This window comes from Chelonoidis abingdonii, chromosome 6 (genome assembly GCF_003597395.2).
Source record: "Chelonoidis abingdonii isolate Lonesome George chromosome 6, CheloAbing_2.0, whole genome shotgun sequence".
Classification (NCBI taxonomy): Eukaryota; Metazoa; Chordata; order Testudines; family Testudinidae; genus Chelonoidis; species Chelonoidis abingdonii.
The window spans coordinates 96,756,611-96,773,102 of NC_133774.1; the positions used below are offsets into that span (position 1 = coordinate 96,756,611).

At 42.3% G+C, this 16,492-nt stretch overlaps 1 protein-coding gene across 2 annotated transcripts in view; it reads right to left on the reverse strand.

Moving 5' to 3' along the window:
- The window catches only part of KANK1 (KN motif and ankyrin repeat domains 1), a 177,625-nt gene that overhangs the window by 60,160 nt on the left and 100,973 nt on the right, over positions 1-16,492 (reverse strand). For both annotated transcript variants that reach the window (XM_075067266.1, XM_032801802.2), the window contains exon 2: positions 5,334-5,450. In XM_075067266.1, the coding sequence (XP_074923367.1) occupies positions 5,334-5,370 (37 nt within the window). In that variant the 5' untranslated portion in view covers positions 5,371-5,450. The remainder of the gene's footprint in view (positions 1-5,333; positions 5,451-16,492) is intronic.

Genomic DNA, 16,492 nt, shown 5'->3' on the forward strand with positions numbered 1-16,492 from the left:
GCAAGGGACAAGGTAAGGTAACTTTGAAAAATCCCCACATCTTTTAGAAAGAGGTTTTTAGAGGAAAAATATTCTAAAAACAATGAAAAGTTATAGAAAAAGTTTAGCCTGAGGGAAAAAAGAGAGAGACAAGGAAGGTGAAGCAATATCTTTTATTGGAAGAGCTCTGTGTGGCTCTAAAGCTTGTCTCTCTCACCAACAGAAGCTGGTCCAATAAAAGATATTACCTCACCCACCTTGTTTCTCTAATATCATGGGACTGATCTGGGAACACCACTGCATATGACAATGGAAAAAAATACAGACACTCACCCCCCTTCACCTCCAATAAAAATCAACAACATTAAAAGCAAAGAATAAATTGATTTGGGCTGTGGCAAAATTGCTGCCCCAACACGCCCCCTCCTGGCTGGATGTGGCACTGAGGCAGCTGTGCCTCAGTGCCCCTCTATTGTCCTGCTCTGGCCTCCTGACCCTCCAGCCAGACCAGGTCCCTTCCAAGGCCACAGAGTCCTTTAAAAAGTCCAACAAAATGTATACAAACCAAACCTTGAGCCCAGGTGGGCACAGCAGGCAGCCACCTCCTCAGGAATCTCTGCTGCTCTAGACTGTTCTCGTGTCTAACCACAGGCTTCTGTCCCTGGATCAAGCCCACAGTCCAGGGGCTGGGATATACCTCCCCTCACTCAGAGGTTCAGAAGGACTACAGCTTTTCAAAGCCCTTATCTCCAGTCAGCCTTCCAGCTGGAGAATCTTGTCAGTTCTCTGCTTCTCAGCCTTCTTTCGGGCTGCTTCCCAGAGGGAGGGAACTCTCCACCTCCTCTCCTCTGGGTCTCCTCCTCAAACTGGGCTCACCCAGCTCTTTAAGGGGAAAATAAACCAGCTCTTCTCCAGCTGGCTTCTCTCTCTAGGTAGGCCTGGCCCTTTCAAATGGGTGCAAGTGTAACCCACACACCTTCTGGGTGTGCTGTTCTGTCCCATGTAGTGGCACTGAGACCACACAGAGAGAGAGAAAATGAGTCTATAGCCTTAGCTAACAGCTAGTTTGGTTTTTAGCCCATCTGGTAAGAGGCTCATGCACTAAGCTCCAGAGGTCCCCAGTTCGATCCTGCCCAAAGACTGGGGTCTGTTGGTGTTACATAAGCAGAAGGGTTAATTAGCTTCTCAGGTCCATATTAAACCATTCACTGCATTTGTGGGGTAAATACCCCATCACAGGGCCTATGCTACCGTACTATTATACAGACCCCTGTGGCCTTACCTATTGCACAGTAATGCAAAGATGCCTTTAAATTTTCACAGCTCCTCTCAAATTGACTGTGGGTTGCAGGAAAGATATTTTCCTTGCTAAGCATTGATGTATGGCATGCTTCCGCAAGCTCTACAAACAAATTTGTAGAGGTATCAGTAAGAAGGATTATGCTTAGTTTTGCTCTTTGCCTTTGAGGAGAGTACAAGGTTGAATTGTGACCCTCTTGATCAATTCTCTAGCAGTGTTTTCTAGCTTTGTTGTATTGTAGGAATAGCGTAATTTCTTGGGTATTCATTGCACCAGTGAATCCACTTTCATATTATGGGATTTGTTGCTTATTGGTGTACCTGATCCAAAACTAATTTATTTAAGTTAAAACAGATCAGAAAGCAGCTAAGAGAATCAAGACTTTTGCATTCAAAATAAAGCATTAAAGATTTTTCGGGCAGGTGGGGGACTGGGATTACTTCCAAGGAAACCCCCATATTGTAAATTTCAGTCTGAAACGAGTTGTGACATTCTGTTAACAGGGGTTTAGTGAAAACCTTGATAGACTTAACCGCAAAAGTGGTGAGGGGGTCCTCACAATATTGCTTCTGTGTCTATTAAGGCTGATTCATAAACCAAGTAATATTTTCTGTAAATTGAACCCAGACGGTGGTGAAGACACTGTTACTAATCTGAGAAATAATCATCTTAGCTGCCCTGCCTTTCAGAGCTTGAACTTTGTTTAGAGTGACTGGTTGGTATAGGGACATAATGAGGCCGAACTTCCACATAGCTCCTCACTTAAGCACGACATTAACAACAGCGTGTCTGCTGCAGCTGCTCTAACAAGTGCATTAGGTCGCTATGCGCTTCCCCAGCACCTTCAAACCCACTGAGTTGAGAGACCTATTCGGTCAGCATAAAATCCCAAACCCAGTTCAGGACTGGATACTACAAAGTGAAGAGTTGAGAGTACTCAGTGCCCCATAGGAACCTGCAGTGCAACAAAAAACAGAAAACTTATTTCCTGTAAAGAGAAAAGAAAGCCATGTATCTCTCATGGTCATCTGCAGCAACTTGGGCTGCCTCTTGAACAGGCTATACATTGACAATACTTGATGTTAGTGAGACCTAAACCAAGAATTAAAAGCGAGTCCCTATTAAAAACTCATATCCTTTAACATCTGAGGATGATTAACTAAGCTTATAGTTCACACAAAAAAACTTTTGCAATGCAGATGAATATTGCACAACAAAACCAAAAGAGGAATAATTAAACTTGACTTTAGTAATTTAATCAGCAAACTGAACCACTGACTGACAGGTTTGAATTCCATTACAGTTCCAGTTATTTACTAGCCATATTTAAAGTACACCATCTTTGCTGAAATATACCAGAACTATTAAAATTTATAACCAACAACCTTTCTCACAGCTCGCTTTCATAATAAAGTTATCATTTGCTTTGTAGATGGCCTCACATACACAAATAATTAGTTATAACTAAATGTATTTTCATTTCAATGCATACTCCTCAAAAAAGTTCTCAGAGTATTTGTATATACATGCTAAATAGAGAGAACCTTTCCTACAAACAAACCTGAAAACTCCCTCAAGACCTTGTCTGCAGTTGCCAATCCGTAGTATACTAGACAGGCTCAAGTATTCAGAAAATTAACCAAAAGGACACAGTAGGCATACACATTTAGTGGTCTCCGTACTCACGTTGGTAAGTTAGTAGCTAAAGCAAAGCACTGTTCTTTAATCACTTTGTAGATGATGGTTGAATTTGTACTCAAAGTAGTCAAACTATTTAAGTAGCATGAATCTAGTATTGAAGCTACCTAGTTCTTTCCCTTGTGACAACTGATTCAGAGGGTAGTGTGTGCAGAAAATCCCCACCTCTGAAGTTTCTTTCACTCTTAGAACACTGTGCAATTAAGAAACCTGCTTTAATATGCCCAACGCCCAGATGAACAGGAGTTAAAGGCAATCTCCCTCACTCAGTACAGCAGAATAGCAAATCATACGTCTGTAGTCCAGCGCTTAACCCATTGTGAAATAGTCAAGGACTGGAGAAGCACGCACATACAAAACTAAGTGTTACACATTAGGACTGCAGCCTCAAGGGTTTATAAAGCAGACAAGTCCTGACAGTTCTTATGAAGCAGTGGAACAGTACACAGCCTAACTTTTTGTTTTGACACAATTGATTATACTTGCTCTCAATGAATAAGGGAGCAAACAGTTTCTGCTCTGCATTGAATCCTATTTACATATCAATCCCAAAACTAAAGATTCTTGTAGTAATATATCCTCATTTCAAACATTTAGTTCCTTATAAGTTGAAGTATCATCAGACTATCACCATTTTCTGTTATTAGACAGTTTTACAACACAAAAAAAGTCAATTAGCTATAGTCAAAAGTAAGGCTGATGCACTGAATCTACACAGAACATTCCAAACATTTTTTAGGAGTGAATAGTTCTGCCTGGCCTGAAACAAAAGTATATATACTTTTTAAAAGTCAAAAACATATGGGGGTGAGGAGCTAACCCTGTACTCGTGTCTAATTCAGAATGCAAGACTTTTATAAAGCTTTTTTAAAATTAACTTTGTATTTATTTCTAGAAAAGGTTACACGCACAATACAACTTTTTTCTTTATATAAAAAGAGAAAACCCTCCCTTATCATATGATAATCTTGAATCTTTTCAAAACAAGATTTCTTTTTAAATGAAGTAGTTTCTGCTATTGCCATGTTTTAAGGTTGCTTTTACCAGTGACAAACAATCATCAGAAATTACTGATAGCTTCACTTTCAATAAAGTTTTCCACCTGTCCTACCAGTCTGTTAGGCTTGGGAACACAAGAATTCCCATCTCTTTGCACACCCAAAGACAACTGAACTCCTTTTTGCCCAGAGAGAAAAAGCTTTCTAGTCCTTTGTATTGTTGAATTCTATAGCAAAATTCTATAGCAAATATAACTGATGCAGCCAGTACCTTTTGGATTTCATACTAGTCCTATAACAGAAGTTTCTAAACTTAGGACATTGCCAAATAACATGTACATCAAATACAAACACTGTCCCTGTCAATATCTATTAGACTACATTTCAACAAGCATGCGTGAGTCCAGTAAATACTTTAAAACAGGAATACTTTGATTTTTGACTCACCAGAAAGATGTTTAAGGTTTCACATGAATGCCATGGGAAAAAAATGTAACACCCTTCCAACCCACCCAAACCTCAATTCACACACCCATGCTGCAAGCATACATACATTAGGAAAAGTCAGTGCACTGGTGTTAAAGGAGTATGCATAAGTTTCTGCTTTGCACCTGAAATTCTCCATGTAGTCCCTGTTGAAGTCCTGACTGTAGTATGCTAAAGTCATGTTTGTGGAATGCTCCAGAGATCAAGAAAATATTGACAGAACAGTGAGGAAAAGCGCTGCAGCACTTTTATCAACTGTCCTCTAATCTCTGGCCCCTTCTAATCTATCAGCCTTATCAATAACCCTTGAACATCCCTTCGACTCAAATTTTAAAGAGTACCCAGACCCAGATAAATGCGCATGGATCTTCATAACTCAAAGAAGGGAAAGTAAAATGAATAATTAAAACTCATTCTAAATAATGGTGGAAACCAAAAGAAGTACTGGTTAGACATATAAGGGATGTTTAACACCATAGGCTTCCAATGTCACACACGAGAGCTCCTTAGCCCTAAAACTCCACTACAACTATAGTATAATATCCATTTGTTTTTCTGCAGTGAAGTTCTATGAGACAGATCCATCTCTATCTCTGGTGCAAACTAGTGCAGTTACTTCCGTGCAGTTAGGCTGATTTATACCAGGTGAGGATCTGCCACTAGAACCGTAGTTCATATGTTCAAGTTAGGAGAGCTTATTTGCAAAATATCTCAAAAGAGGAAACAAAAATAACTAAGGAGAAAGCAGGAAAAAACTTTGAAATATTAGTTTAAGTCATTTGCACCTTGATTTTTCTCACAGATTCAAAATTTTATAGAAAGAGAATTTAAAAAAACAACTCAATAGGGAAAAGTGTCCCAACGTTCGTTACCTGAGGTACTGCCACTAATAGTTGCTGGGGAGGCCATGTTTGTTCACTGACAAATCCAGAAATATGTTATTAGGAGTCATGCAAATTTCATGCATCGAGTCCAACCAGACATGCAACCTGAAACAACAAGAAAAAGGTAGTTAAAATTTGACAGTTTTAGACAGCGCTGTACGGCATCTCCTTTCCAATATAGAGCTCCAACAGCTGATCATTTTGAGCGTCCAAGGCTTATCTTCACTACAAAGTTAACTTGAGTGTTGCCCCTGATTTGAGTCCTGTCTACCCACGATACCCTTATCTCAAGTGTGGTGGTGTTTTAATTCAGAGTTGGCTGGCTTGTCAAGTGGGATAGGCTGAAGCCCACGTGCTGCCAACAAGTGATCTACTATAACAGGACCATTCTGCAATGTGGACTCAGGGTTAAAATATAAGCATTAGGATTTCTAACTGCTTTGTCTACACAGGATTTTCAGCAATTTTCCCATGCTGATCTAGCACCAGAGCAGCACCATCAGTGCTGGCAACAGCAGGAAGGGTGTCAACGGAGCAAGTGATTTTTATCACCATTGTTTAAGCAGGGTTAAATAACCTGGTGGTAAAAAACACCTACAGCCTATGAATGCTAGAGCTCTCATAGTTGCTGGCATCAATGCAGCTGCACCTGTGCTAGATGAACTGTGGGAGAATGGCTGAAATTTCTCAGTGCAGATGTAGCCTAAAAGAGGCTCCTATAGTGTCTCAGCACAAGAGAGATGGCCAGGAGACATGTGAGGTATGGATATCCCTACCCACTGCTAACCCTCCATATCATACAGATCCCTTGGGAACCTGGTAAATGCACCAAGTTAGGAAGGATTTACACTGGGGACCAGCCTAATGCACAGCAGACTCAGGATCAATAAAGCACAAAGGTGGCTTAAAGCTGGTTTTCCATTCTGGTCCCACCATCAGTTGCACAACGCCCTCCTTGGCTGCAGCAGAGGATCTGGGCCATTAATTTCAACCTGAGGGCCAGGGCTCAAATAGCATACTGGCTCCTCTCCCATGCTGCCTTCTGGTTCTAACATTTCAGCTTTTTTTTTTGGTAAGAAGTATCTCTCTAGCTATTATGTGTATGAAGTAAATGTGACCAAAGTGTCAATGATGTAAAGGTAACTCCATTGCTACAACACCACTGCATGAAACAAAAGCTGTAAGATGAGGTATTCTGTTCACTTCAATAAGTGTCAGTGATGATAATTTAGAGGTCAACATGGTTAGCTATTTTGCTACTCACCAAGGTATATTAGAAAAGGAGAAGAGGAGACACACTTACCAAAATCTGCACAATCTACTCTGACTGTCAGGGTCATTTTGACCCCACAAGTTGAGTAGGCTTGACAAGAGTACCACCACTTATTCCCTCCCAGGCCCCAACTAAGAAGGAGCCATGCCAGCAGAAGTTCAGCAGGGCATCTGACTGAGTCCCCCAGAGGAACCCAGCACAGCCTATGGATGTATTAGAACACCAGTAATGGGGAACAACCAAAAAGAGCACAGCATGTGTGATTACATTTTTAACATCTGCACAATCTGAGAGTGCCATCTCATTTTGTTGTCTCAAACAGGTGGAGTTTGGAGTAGAACCATAGAATCATAGAAGATTCGGGTTGGAAGAGACCTCAGGAGGTCATCTAGTCCAACCCCGTGCTCAAAGCAGAACCAACCCCAACTAAATCATCCTAGCCAGGGCTTTGTCAAGCTGGGCCTTAAAAACCTCTAAGGACGGAGACACCACCACTTCCCTAGGTAACCCATTCCAGTACTTCACCACCCTCCTAATGAAATAGTGTTTCCTAATATCCAACCTAGACAGCCCTCACTGCATTTTGAAACCATTGCTCCTTGTTCTGTCATCTGCCACCACTGAGAACAGCTGAGCTCCATTCTCTTTGGAACCCTTCTTCAGATAGTTGAAGGCTGCTATCAAATCCCCCCTCACTCTTCTCTTCTGCAGACTAAATAAGCCCAATTTCCTCAGCCTCTCCACATATGTCATGTGCCCCAGCCCCCTAATCATTTTTATTGCCCTACGCTGGGCTCTCTCCAATTTTTCCACATCCTTTCTGTTGTGGGGGGCCCAAAACGGACACAGTACTCCAGATGTGGCTTCACCAGTGCTGAATAGAGGGGAATAATCACTTCCCTCAATCTGCTGGTAATGTTCTACTAATGCAGCCCAATATGCCATTAGCCTTCTTGGCAACAAGGGCACACTGTTGACTCATATCTAGCTTCTCGTCCTCTGTAATCCCCAAGTCCTTTTCTGCAGAACTGCCGCTTAGCCAGTCGGCCCCCAGCCTGTAGCATCCATGAGATTCTTCCGTCCCAAGTACAGGACTCTGCACTTGTCCTTGTTGAACCTCAGATTTCTTTTAGCCCAATCCTCCAATTTGTCTAGGTCACTCTGGACCCTATCCCTACCCTCCAGCATATCTACCTTCCCCCTAGCTTAGTGTCATCTGAGAACTTGCTGAGGGTGCAATCCCTCCCATCATCCAGATCATTAATGAAGATGTTGAACAAAACCAGCCTCAGGACAGACCCCTCGGGCACTCCACTTGATACTGGCTGCCAGCTAGACACTAAGCCTTTGATCCGATGATTTAATCAGCTTTCTATCCACCTTCTAGTCCATTCACCCAATCCATACTATTTTAACTTGCTGGCAAGAATACTGTGAGAGACCATATCAAAAGCTTTGCTAAAGTCAGGATACATCACATCCACTACTTTCCCCACAAATACCTTCCCTTGATCCCCTACTGACAGTTCCCCTGTAAACTAGTCACATGCTTGCAGTTACATTTGTTTTAAATACTTTGCTACATGAGTAAAGTTCTAGAATGTTAATCCGAATGAGCTAAAAATCATTTGAAGCACAAAACAGGCAACTCACCCTTGTTTACATTTAGTGAAAATTACAGACGTCGTGTTAGCAATTATTTGTCCCTTGTGACATGCATGCAAGTATGTTGTTTCCCAACAGGGCTTATGTATCTTATTGTTACATACCTAGAAAGGGAGGGATAAACTGATTTAGCCATCTATTTTCTGAGAAACACAAAAAGAACCTCACTGCAACAAGTGTTTACCATTTATGATCTCCTATGTGGAAGAAACTACGGACTAGGGCAATACTGTAATAAGCAGGGAAGTGAAAAAGTTGTTATATGGGCCAAATGAACAAAGGTTATAATCACAAAATAATAATGAAAGCAGCCAAGGCAGCCTGCAAAGCAAACACACACAGCTTCTGAGGTCCCAGATGTGGCCTGTTGCAGTTAAATTCCAGTCATAACAGGATACAGATTTCTGAATCAACAAGCACAGCAGAAAATAGAAAATGCATCCAACTTGTCAAATTTGCAGTGAGAGCCAATGTTTAAAATACGAAAGCTTTTAACAAAGGATAACCATTTTCCTCCCAAAGAACAAAACATCTTCCAACTGCACTGTGTTCACCCCTGTATTTAGGATACCTGAGATACTGTAAGCTCCACAGAAAGTTTGTCAACAAAAGAAGTCAACTTTTAGCTTGCCATGCTGAATGTTTAGGCTTAAGAGTTATCAGCTTCTAATATATTCATTGCAATATCAGGCATCCGGTTGTTTGTTAACACAGACACCGCCAATTTGCAGCTTTCCATTCAGCTTGAATCTGTACTAGGGAGATCCAAAGCAAACTTCTGTTGAGGAGCTCTGAGGTCTTAGAATCCTGGAAGAGTGGAGTGGAAGAGAGCTTGAGAGGTCTTCTAGTCCAGTTCGCTGCACTCAAGGCAGGACTAAGTAGCATCTAGACCATCCCTGACAGGTGTTTGTCTAACCTGCTCTTAAAAATCTTCAATGATGGAGATTCCACCACCTCCCTAGGCAATTTATTCCAGTGCTTAATCACCTTGACAGGAAGTTTTTCCTAATGTCCAACCTAAACCTCTCTTACTGCAATTTAAGCCCATTGCTTCTTGTCCTATCCTCAGAGGTTAGAAGAACAATTTTTCTCCCTCCTCCTTGTAACAACCTTTTATGTACTTGAAAACTGTTGCCATGTCCTCTCTCAGTCTTCTCTTTTCCAGACTAAACAAACCCAGTTTTTTTAATCTTCCTTCATAGGGCATGTTTTCTATACCTTTAATCATTTTTGTTGCTCTTCTTTGGACTTTCTCCAATTTGTCCACATCATTCCTGAAATGCGGTGCCCAGGACTGGACACAATACTCCAGTTGAGGCTTAATCAGCGTGGTCTTGTCTATGCACAATACAATACAATAGTACAACATACAACATAAGCACACTTTTAGTTTTTTTCTATGTGGAAAAGCTTTTATGGTATAGGCTGAGGTGTTAAATTAGGCCAATAGTGTTACTGAGGTATAACGCTCCTCCCTTCCCCCATAGGCAATGGTCTTAAACAGATATAAAAAAGGCCTTTTTCAGTTTATATTACTTGGGAAGGGGTGTAAGATAAACCAACCCCCATGCTCTACCCCACTTTTACATCAGAATAAAAAATGTCAGGGTGGGGAAGGGGAGGAGCAGGCATGTTATATTTTATAGCTATCTAACTACACCTGTATAACTGGAAAACTTTCCTGTGCAGGCAAGGCTTTATACTTAGAGCCCTGCATAGATACAGATGTATATCTGTGGAACTGCAGGGCTCTCCCAGGAACCACAGCAGCGAAAGGAGCAGAATTGCTGCCGAAGACCCGGCACTTCGGCAACAGGTCCCAGGGTGGAAGGACCCCCCGCCATGAGTCTTTGGGGCACTTCAGCGGCGGGTCCCGGGGCGGAAGCCCCCCCTCCCCCCCGCCGAATTGACGTCAAAGAGCTGGAGAGGAAGAAGTGAGTGAAGGACCCCGCTCCAGGGGCCCCGAAAAACTCTCGTGGAGGCCCCTGTGGGGCCCAGGGCAAATTGCCCCACTTGCCCCTGCCCTCTGGGCGGCCCTGGACAGCAGCCCTTCTCCGTCTACAGAGCTGCGTCTTCTCTGGCACTTAGGTCAGCATAGATTTTTTTCACACCCCTGTCCATCACAGCTATGTTGACCTAACTTATGGTAGCCCATGTCCAAGTTGAGCTGATGCAAAACCCGTATGGCCACACATGTATCAGTTTCAAAGTTGCACAGGTTTTTAACTAAATCCATTTAAAAATTGCACCTTTAAAGTAGTGTACTTTTATGCATAAAACCAGAATTAGGAAGCAGGAAGAAATCACTGCAGCAATTTAGCACAGTGACTGGGAAAGAGAACTAAGGGTATGGCTACATTAGAAATTTCAAAGCGCTGTGGGAGCGCTGCCGCGGCAGCGCTTTGAAGTGTGAGTGTAGTCAGAGCCGCAGTGCTGGGAGAGAGCTCTCCCAGCGCTGCTTGTAAACCACATCCCTTATGGGTGTAGCGTGCAGCGCTGGGAGCCGTGCTCCCAGCGCTGCCGCCCTGATTACACTGACACTTTACAGCGCTGCATCTTGCAGCACTCAGGGGGGTGTTTTTTCACACCTGAGCACTAAAGTTGCAGCGCTGTAAAGTGCCAATGTAGCCAAGCCCCCAGACAGCTAACCACTGTACTATGAAAAACACACTAAAAATTGATTCTTGACTTTCTGAAACGAAATGCAACTGTAGGTAATACCTCAACTGCCAAGTGTCTGTCCCAAGATGGAAAAAGCTGGCCTAGCTTGATATAAGCCAAATATATTCAACAAAACAATGTTTTAACATCTCTCTCTCTCTTTTCACAATTCATGCTGTACTTGTACTGTCTGCATAGGTACAGCTCAGCTAAATCGATGCTCAACTGTGTTTAACAAGCACAGACTCAGAAACTGTGGTACAGCAAGTTTTAACCATTCCTGGAATAGTGCTGTACGTGGTTTACTTGGAGATGCAGGCCAAAATAAACCATGTTCAGCTGCACCACGGTCAGTGAGAAATTTTCCTAACATGGACAAGGTTATGGATGACAGGAGAGTTCAAATGAAAAATGCAACTCCGTAAAGAGGAAGAAAACACAAAACACACCCTCTAATACAGAGAACATACAAAAGAGAATTAGAAAAGGAGCTTACATTTTTCATTCCCACCCTTAAGATTTCTGCCCTTACTAGCCCTATGTTTTTACATGCTTATCCAATGCCTGCATGTGAATACTAAGAACTAAAGTCTTAAGGATAAATGCAAAACAAGCAGAGACTAGCTATATAAAGTGCTATTGCTCAATGAAGCAGTTTTAAAATTGTTTTGAATTAGATATTCAAGCTCTCCCCTGGCCTGAGATTCAATTTTGCATCTTTTGCAGAAAGCGAGTTCTTTACCAACACACAAAGCTTTGCTAAAAATTTCTACTGGTTAGGCGAGACCAAGGGGCCCAATCCTCCACTGCACCCTGTCAGGTCATTTATACCCAGACAAACCCTACCAAGTTAGAATTATCCCCCGACTTACACCGCTGGTGATATTTTGCATAGATGTAGATGGGAAGTAGGTGGGGCGTTCTGTAATTGTCTCTTAACCCCTGAAGTGTTTATATAGCATTCAGAAACTATGTCTGCGCTATTAACTAGGAAGATACTACTGGCCTGGCCCCATTTCACAGCTTGTTTTGTCAGTGCTGAGAACCAACAGATCAAAAGGCTATAAAACATTTCAAGTCTCTCTGCCCAGAGGAGGTAGGCAGTTGTTTGGGAGCAGTTTGCAGGGAACAGACAGACACTTACTCACGTAGGGGCCTGAAGCTAGACCTTCCATCCTAGGGTGACAGGGTAAGAGACGTGCATATAGAGTATTTGTTGTTTGAAAAAGTTTTTTTCAAACTACTTTATGAACATAAGAAACAGCCATACTGGGCCAGACCAATGGTCTTCCAAAAGTGACCAATGCCAGGTGCTTCAGAGGGAGTGAACGGAACAGGGCAATTATCAAGTGATCCATCCCCTGTCCTCCAATCCCAGCTTCTGGCAGTCAGAGGCATAAGGGCACTTAGAGTATGGGGTTATATCCCTGACCAGGTTGGTTAACAGCCACTGATGGGCTGATCCTCCAGGAACTTTACCTCATTCTTTTTTGAGTCCACTTATACTTTTGGCCTTCACAACATCTGATGGCAAGGAGTTCCACAGATTACCTGAGAGTTGGGTGAAATACTTTCTTATGTTTGTTTTAAGCCTGCTACCTATTACTTTCATACGGTGACTTTTGGTTCTTGTGTTATGTGAAGGTGTAAAACAACACTTGCTTATTCACTTTCTCCACACCAGTCATGATTTTATAGACCTCTATATCATCATATCCCCTTACTCGTCTCTTTTCCAAGCTAAAAAGTCCCAATCTTATTAACCTCTCCTCATATGGAAGCTGTTTCATACCCCTAATCATTTCTGTTGCCCTTCTCTGTACTTTTTCCATTTCTAATATCTCTCTTTTGAGATTGGTCAACCAGAACGGCACACAGTATTCTAGGTGTAGGCCATGGATTTATTCAGTGGCACTATGATATTTACTGTCTTTTTATCGCTCTCTTTCCTAATGGTTCCTAATATTCTGTTAGCTTTTGTGAATGCCACTGCACATTCAGCAGATGTTTTGAGGGAACTATCCACAATGACTCTAAGATCTTTCTTGAGCGCTAACAACTAATTTAGATCCAATCACTTTGTATGTATAGTTGGGATTATGTTTTCCAATGTGCATTACTTTGGATTTATTAAAGTTGAATTTCATCTGCCATTTTGCTGCCCAGTCACCCAATTATGTGAGATCCCTTTGTAACTCTTTGCAGTCTGCTTTGGATTTAACTATCATGGAGTAATTTTGTACTGTCTGCAAACTTTGCCACTTCACTGTTTACCCCCTTTATCCAGATCATATATGAATATGCTTAACAGCACTGGTCTCAGTATAGATCCTTGGGGGGATCCCGCTGTGCATAACTCTCTATTCTGAAAACAGACCATTAATTGTTATTCTTTGTTTTCTATCTTTTTACCAGCTACTGATCCATAAGAGGACTTTCCCTCTTATCCCATGACTGCTTAGTCTGCCTAAGAGCCTTCAGTGAGGGACCTTGTTGAAGACTTTTAAAAAGTCTAAGTACACAGTATCTACTGGATATCTATCTCCTTTGGCCACGTGTTTGTTGACTCCTCTCAAAGAATTCCAGTAGATTGTTGATGCATCATTTCCCTTTAAAAAAAACAACTGTGTAACTCTTCCCCAACAAATTGTGTTCATTTCTGTGTCTGATAACACTGTTCTTTACTATGCATTGTTCTTACCATTAAGATTAAAGACACTTTGGTTTAAGAAGGCTGCCCAGTCACTCTGTTAACCACTGGTCACAAGCTTCCGATCAGAAAAACCACAGGTGCCTGAATCCAGTTGGACCTGTTGTAGGTAAGCACAGGACACTGTGGGCTAGGATGTGGTGTAAGAGTGGGAGAACTGCAGGATTCCATCCTAAAACAGGTCTAACGTGCTTGGGATGTGCACTCAGAGACCAGGGAATGAGTCAAAGATGTAGCTAGTCCTGTAATTATGACAGCAGATAACTACATGGCGTGCATGGCAGTGGGCCTAAGATTCACAGAGGTGTACATCCAGAGCAAGAGTAATCATAGCACCATTCTTCCTAAATTTAGGTGTTAGTAATTGACTTATTCTCTGTAGAATGAGGGTTTACATCCCTTGTAATTTCTTTTTAATCCCATCCCATGTAACCGTGAATGTTCTCAGATTCCATATAAACACCCAATTCATTTTTTAATCCTTCTAAGCTTTTCCACATTGCAAGTGAAGAAAATGCATAAGTGACTTAATTTCCCTGTAAAAGCAGCAGAGAATCCTGTGGCACCTTATAGATTAACAGACGTTTTGGATCATGAGCTTTCGTGGGTGAATACCCACTTCGTCAGATGAATGTCTGCTGCTTTTACAGATTCAGACTAACTCGGCTACCCCTCCGATACTTAATTTCCCTGCTAAAGTCTGATTGGTTGGGGGAATTAAGTTGGTGATAGTGGTTGTTCACTCAGTTGTTGCTGGCCTGGCTCATCCCACATTGCAAAAGAAACAATCCTCTGATGACATCACTCTCCCAGTCTGTACCCCTGTGCTCTGCCCCAAGAAGGCATCCTCTGTGATTCAGTCCCGTACAGAGATGACATGATCCTTTATGATTTACACAGTCACCACATCTAACCACATCCAGTACTGCAGGTATTTGCTTTGGGACTACATTGAACATTACAGCAAAGTCATCCACCATTGTGACACCTTTCTCCCTCCCACGAGCCCCACAGAAGAATCTCAGCAGGATTTATGGGAAGAGGGATGAAAAAGGAAGCCTTGTAGCTGGCTTGGGAATCCTTTTAGCTTTTGCAGGCAAGTAAATGCAGATCCTAATCATGTCACCTTAACTTATCTGCCTTCCTCCCACCCTCTTCTGTATAGAGACCCGTACAGTATGGCTCCTGCAGGAGCTGGGCTGTCAGGATGCAGGAAGCCAGTCAGATGGCCCAAGGCCTCTAGGATCTAAAAGGATTCAGCAAGACTGAGAGTGGAACACCCCCAGCTAGACCAATGGTGGAGCATCTATTGCTCCTTTACTCCTCCCCCACCAATAAGAGTATGTCTATACAGCAAAAAATAAAAAGACTGTGGCAGCAAGTCTCAGAGCCTGTGTCAACTGACTTGGGCTTGTGGGGCTTGCAGTATGGAACTAAAAATAGCAGTGTAGGTGTTCGGACTCAGGCTGGAGCCTGGGCAGAATAATAAAAGGGCAAAATTATGTACCGCTTAAGAGTACACAGTAAATAAACTTTCCCATAACAAGCTATGTAAGAGCATGCAGTAAACACTAGTGGGGGAAGTCTAGCAGGTTTTGATGTTTAGTGGAACTTTTTAAAATGGTAGAAGCCCTCAGCACTGGTTGGACCCTCCTCCCACCCCCACAAAAAAAATTTGAGTGAGAAACCAAGAAAAATATGGATAGCTCGGTTGTGTCCTTTGGGGCTCCCTGTCGCAGCTGGCACTCCTCATAGCACCACTCTTCTGGCAAGAAATCCTGCATCTCCCTGTGACTTTGGCTCATCAAGCCAACGCATAATGAAAAGGAGTGTTTTCCACATCATTCCCTGGGAATTTCTGGTCAAACATAGCACGTCCTACACTGTATTGTTATTCTTCTACCTTTATGCAAACAGGAAAAGTTTCTAAAATATAATGGTGTGCAGTCTGTAGAACTGTCTCTTTAAACTGATTCAACAAAAACATGTTTTGGAATGATTTTTGCCATCAGTATTGCCTCAGAATGTTCCATTTGCTACAGAATTGACTGGTGGGCTGCAGGAATTGTGAGGCCAGGGTACAGAAGTTAGGACCTATGTGTGTCACCAGCATACAAATGATCCTGATGAAGATGAGAAGGGGGTTAAGTGAAATTCAGTTTTACACATGGTGTCTGCTTCTGAGTCTGCAAACACACTGAAGTAAGCAAACGGTAACACTAATTCACGTAACTAGGATATCTTCACTGCCAGGAACTCTAGAAACCCTTTTTTTCCCCTTTTAAATAAAAAAAGCTTAGAGTCTGGTGACTAGAGAGAAAGACCTCTTCTACATTTCAACACCAAAGAGCATTCTCCCTACTGATTAGTCCTGCTAGACTTAGGTCACGAGGTTATTGCTCACTCACCCTAATACATATTAAATGACACTTTAGAGATTGTTTTTAACCTCAACTTGTTTCGGGGAAAGCTGCTTGCTTCCTGAACTGCAGATGAGTTTGGTTGACAAAATTCTGGTTGGAGTAACGTCTGTCAAATAAAAACAAAGCCTTAGCTTCCTTTAGAGGAGCTGGTGACTGAAGCCAGACTCAGCTGTACAAGCATTTGCTCCCTTTACACAAAGCTGTTCTTGGCAGTTGGCCTGTATTTTGTGACATGCTGATTATAATGAGGGTGTTTCACATAGTAAGTTAAGGGTGCGTCTACACTGGCTATATTCTGAAATTTTCCCACCACTGCTCTGGCATTAGTGCAGCTCCACCAATAGTGAAACAGCTGGTGTTGAGCAGCTACTGTCATTTTTATCACTGTCATCTGCAGCTGTTCAAAGTAAATATA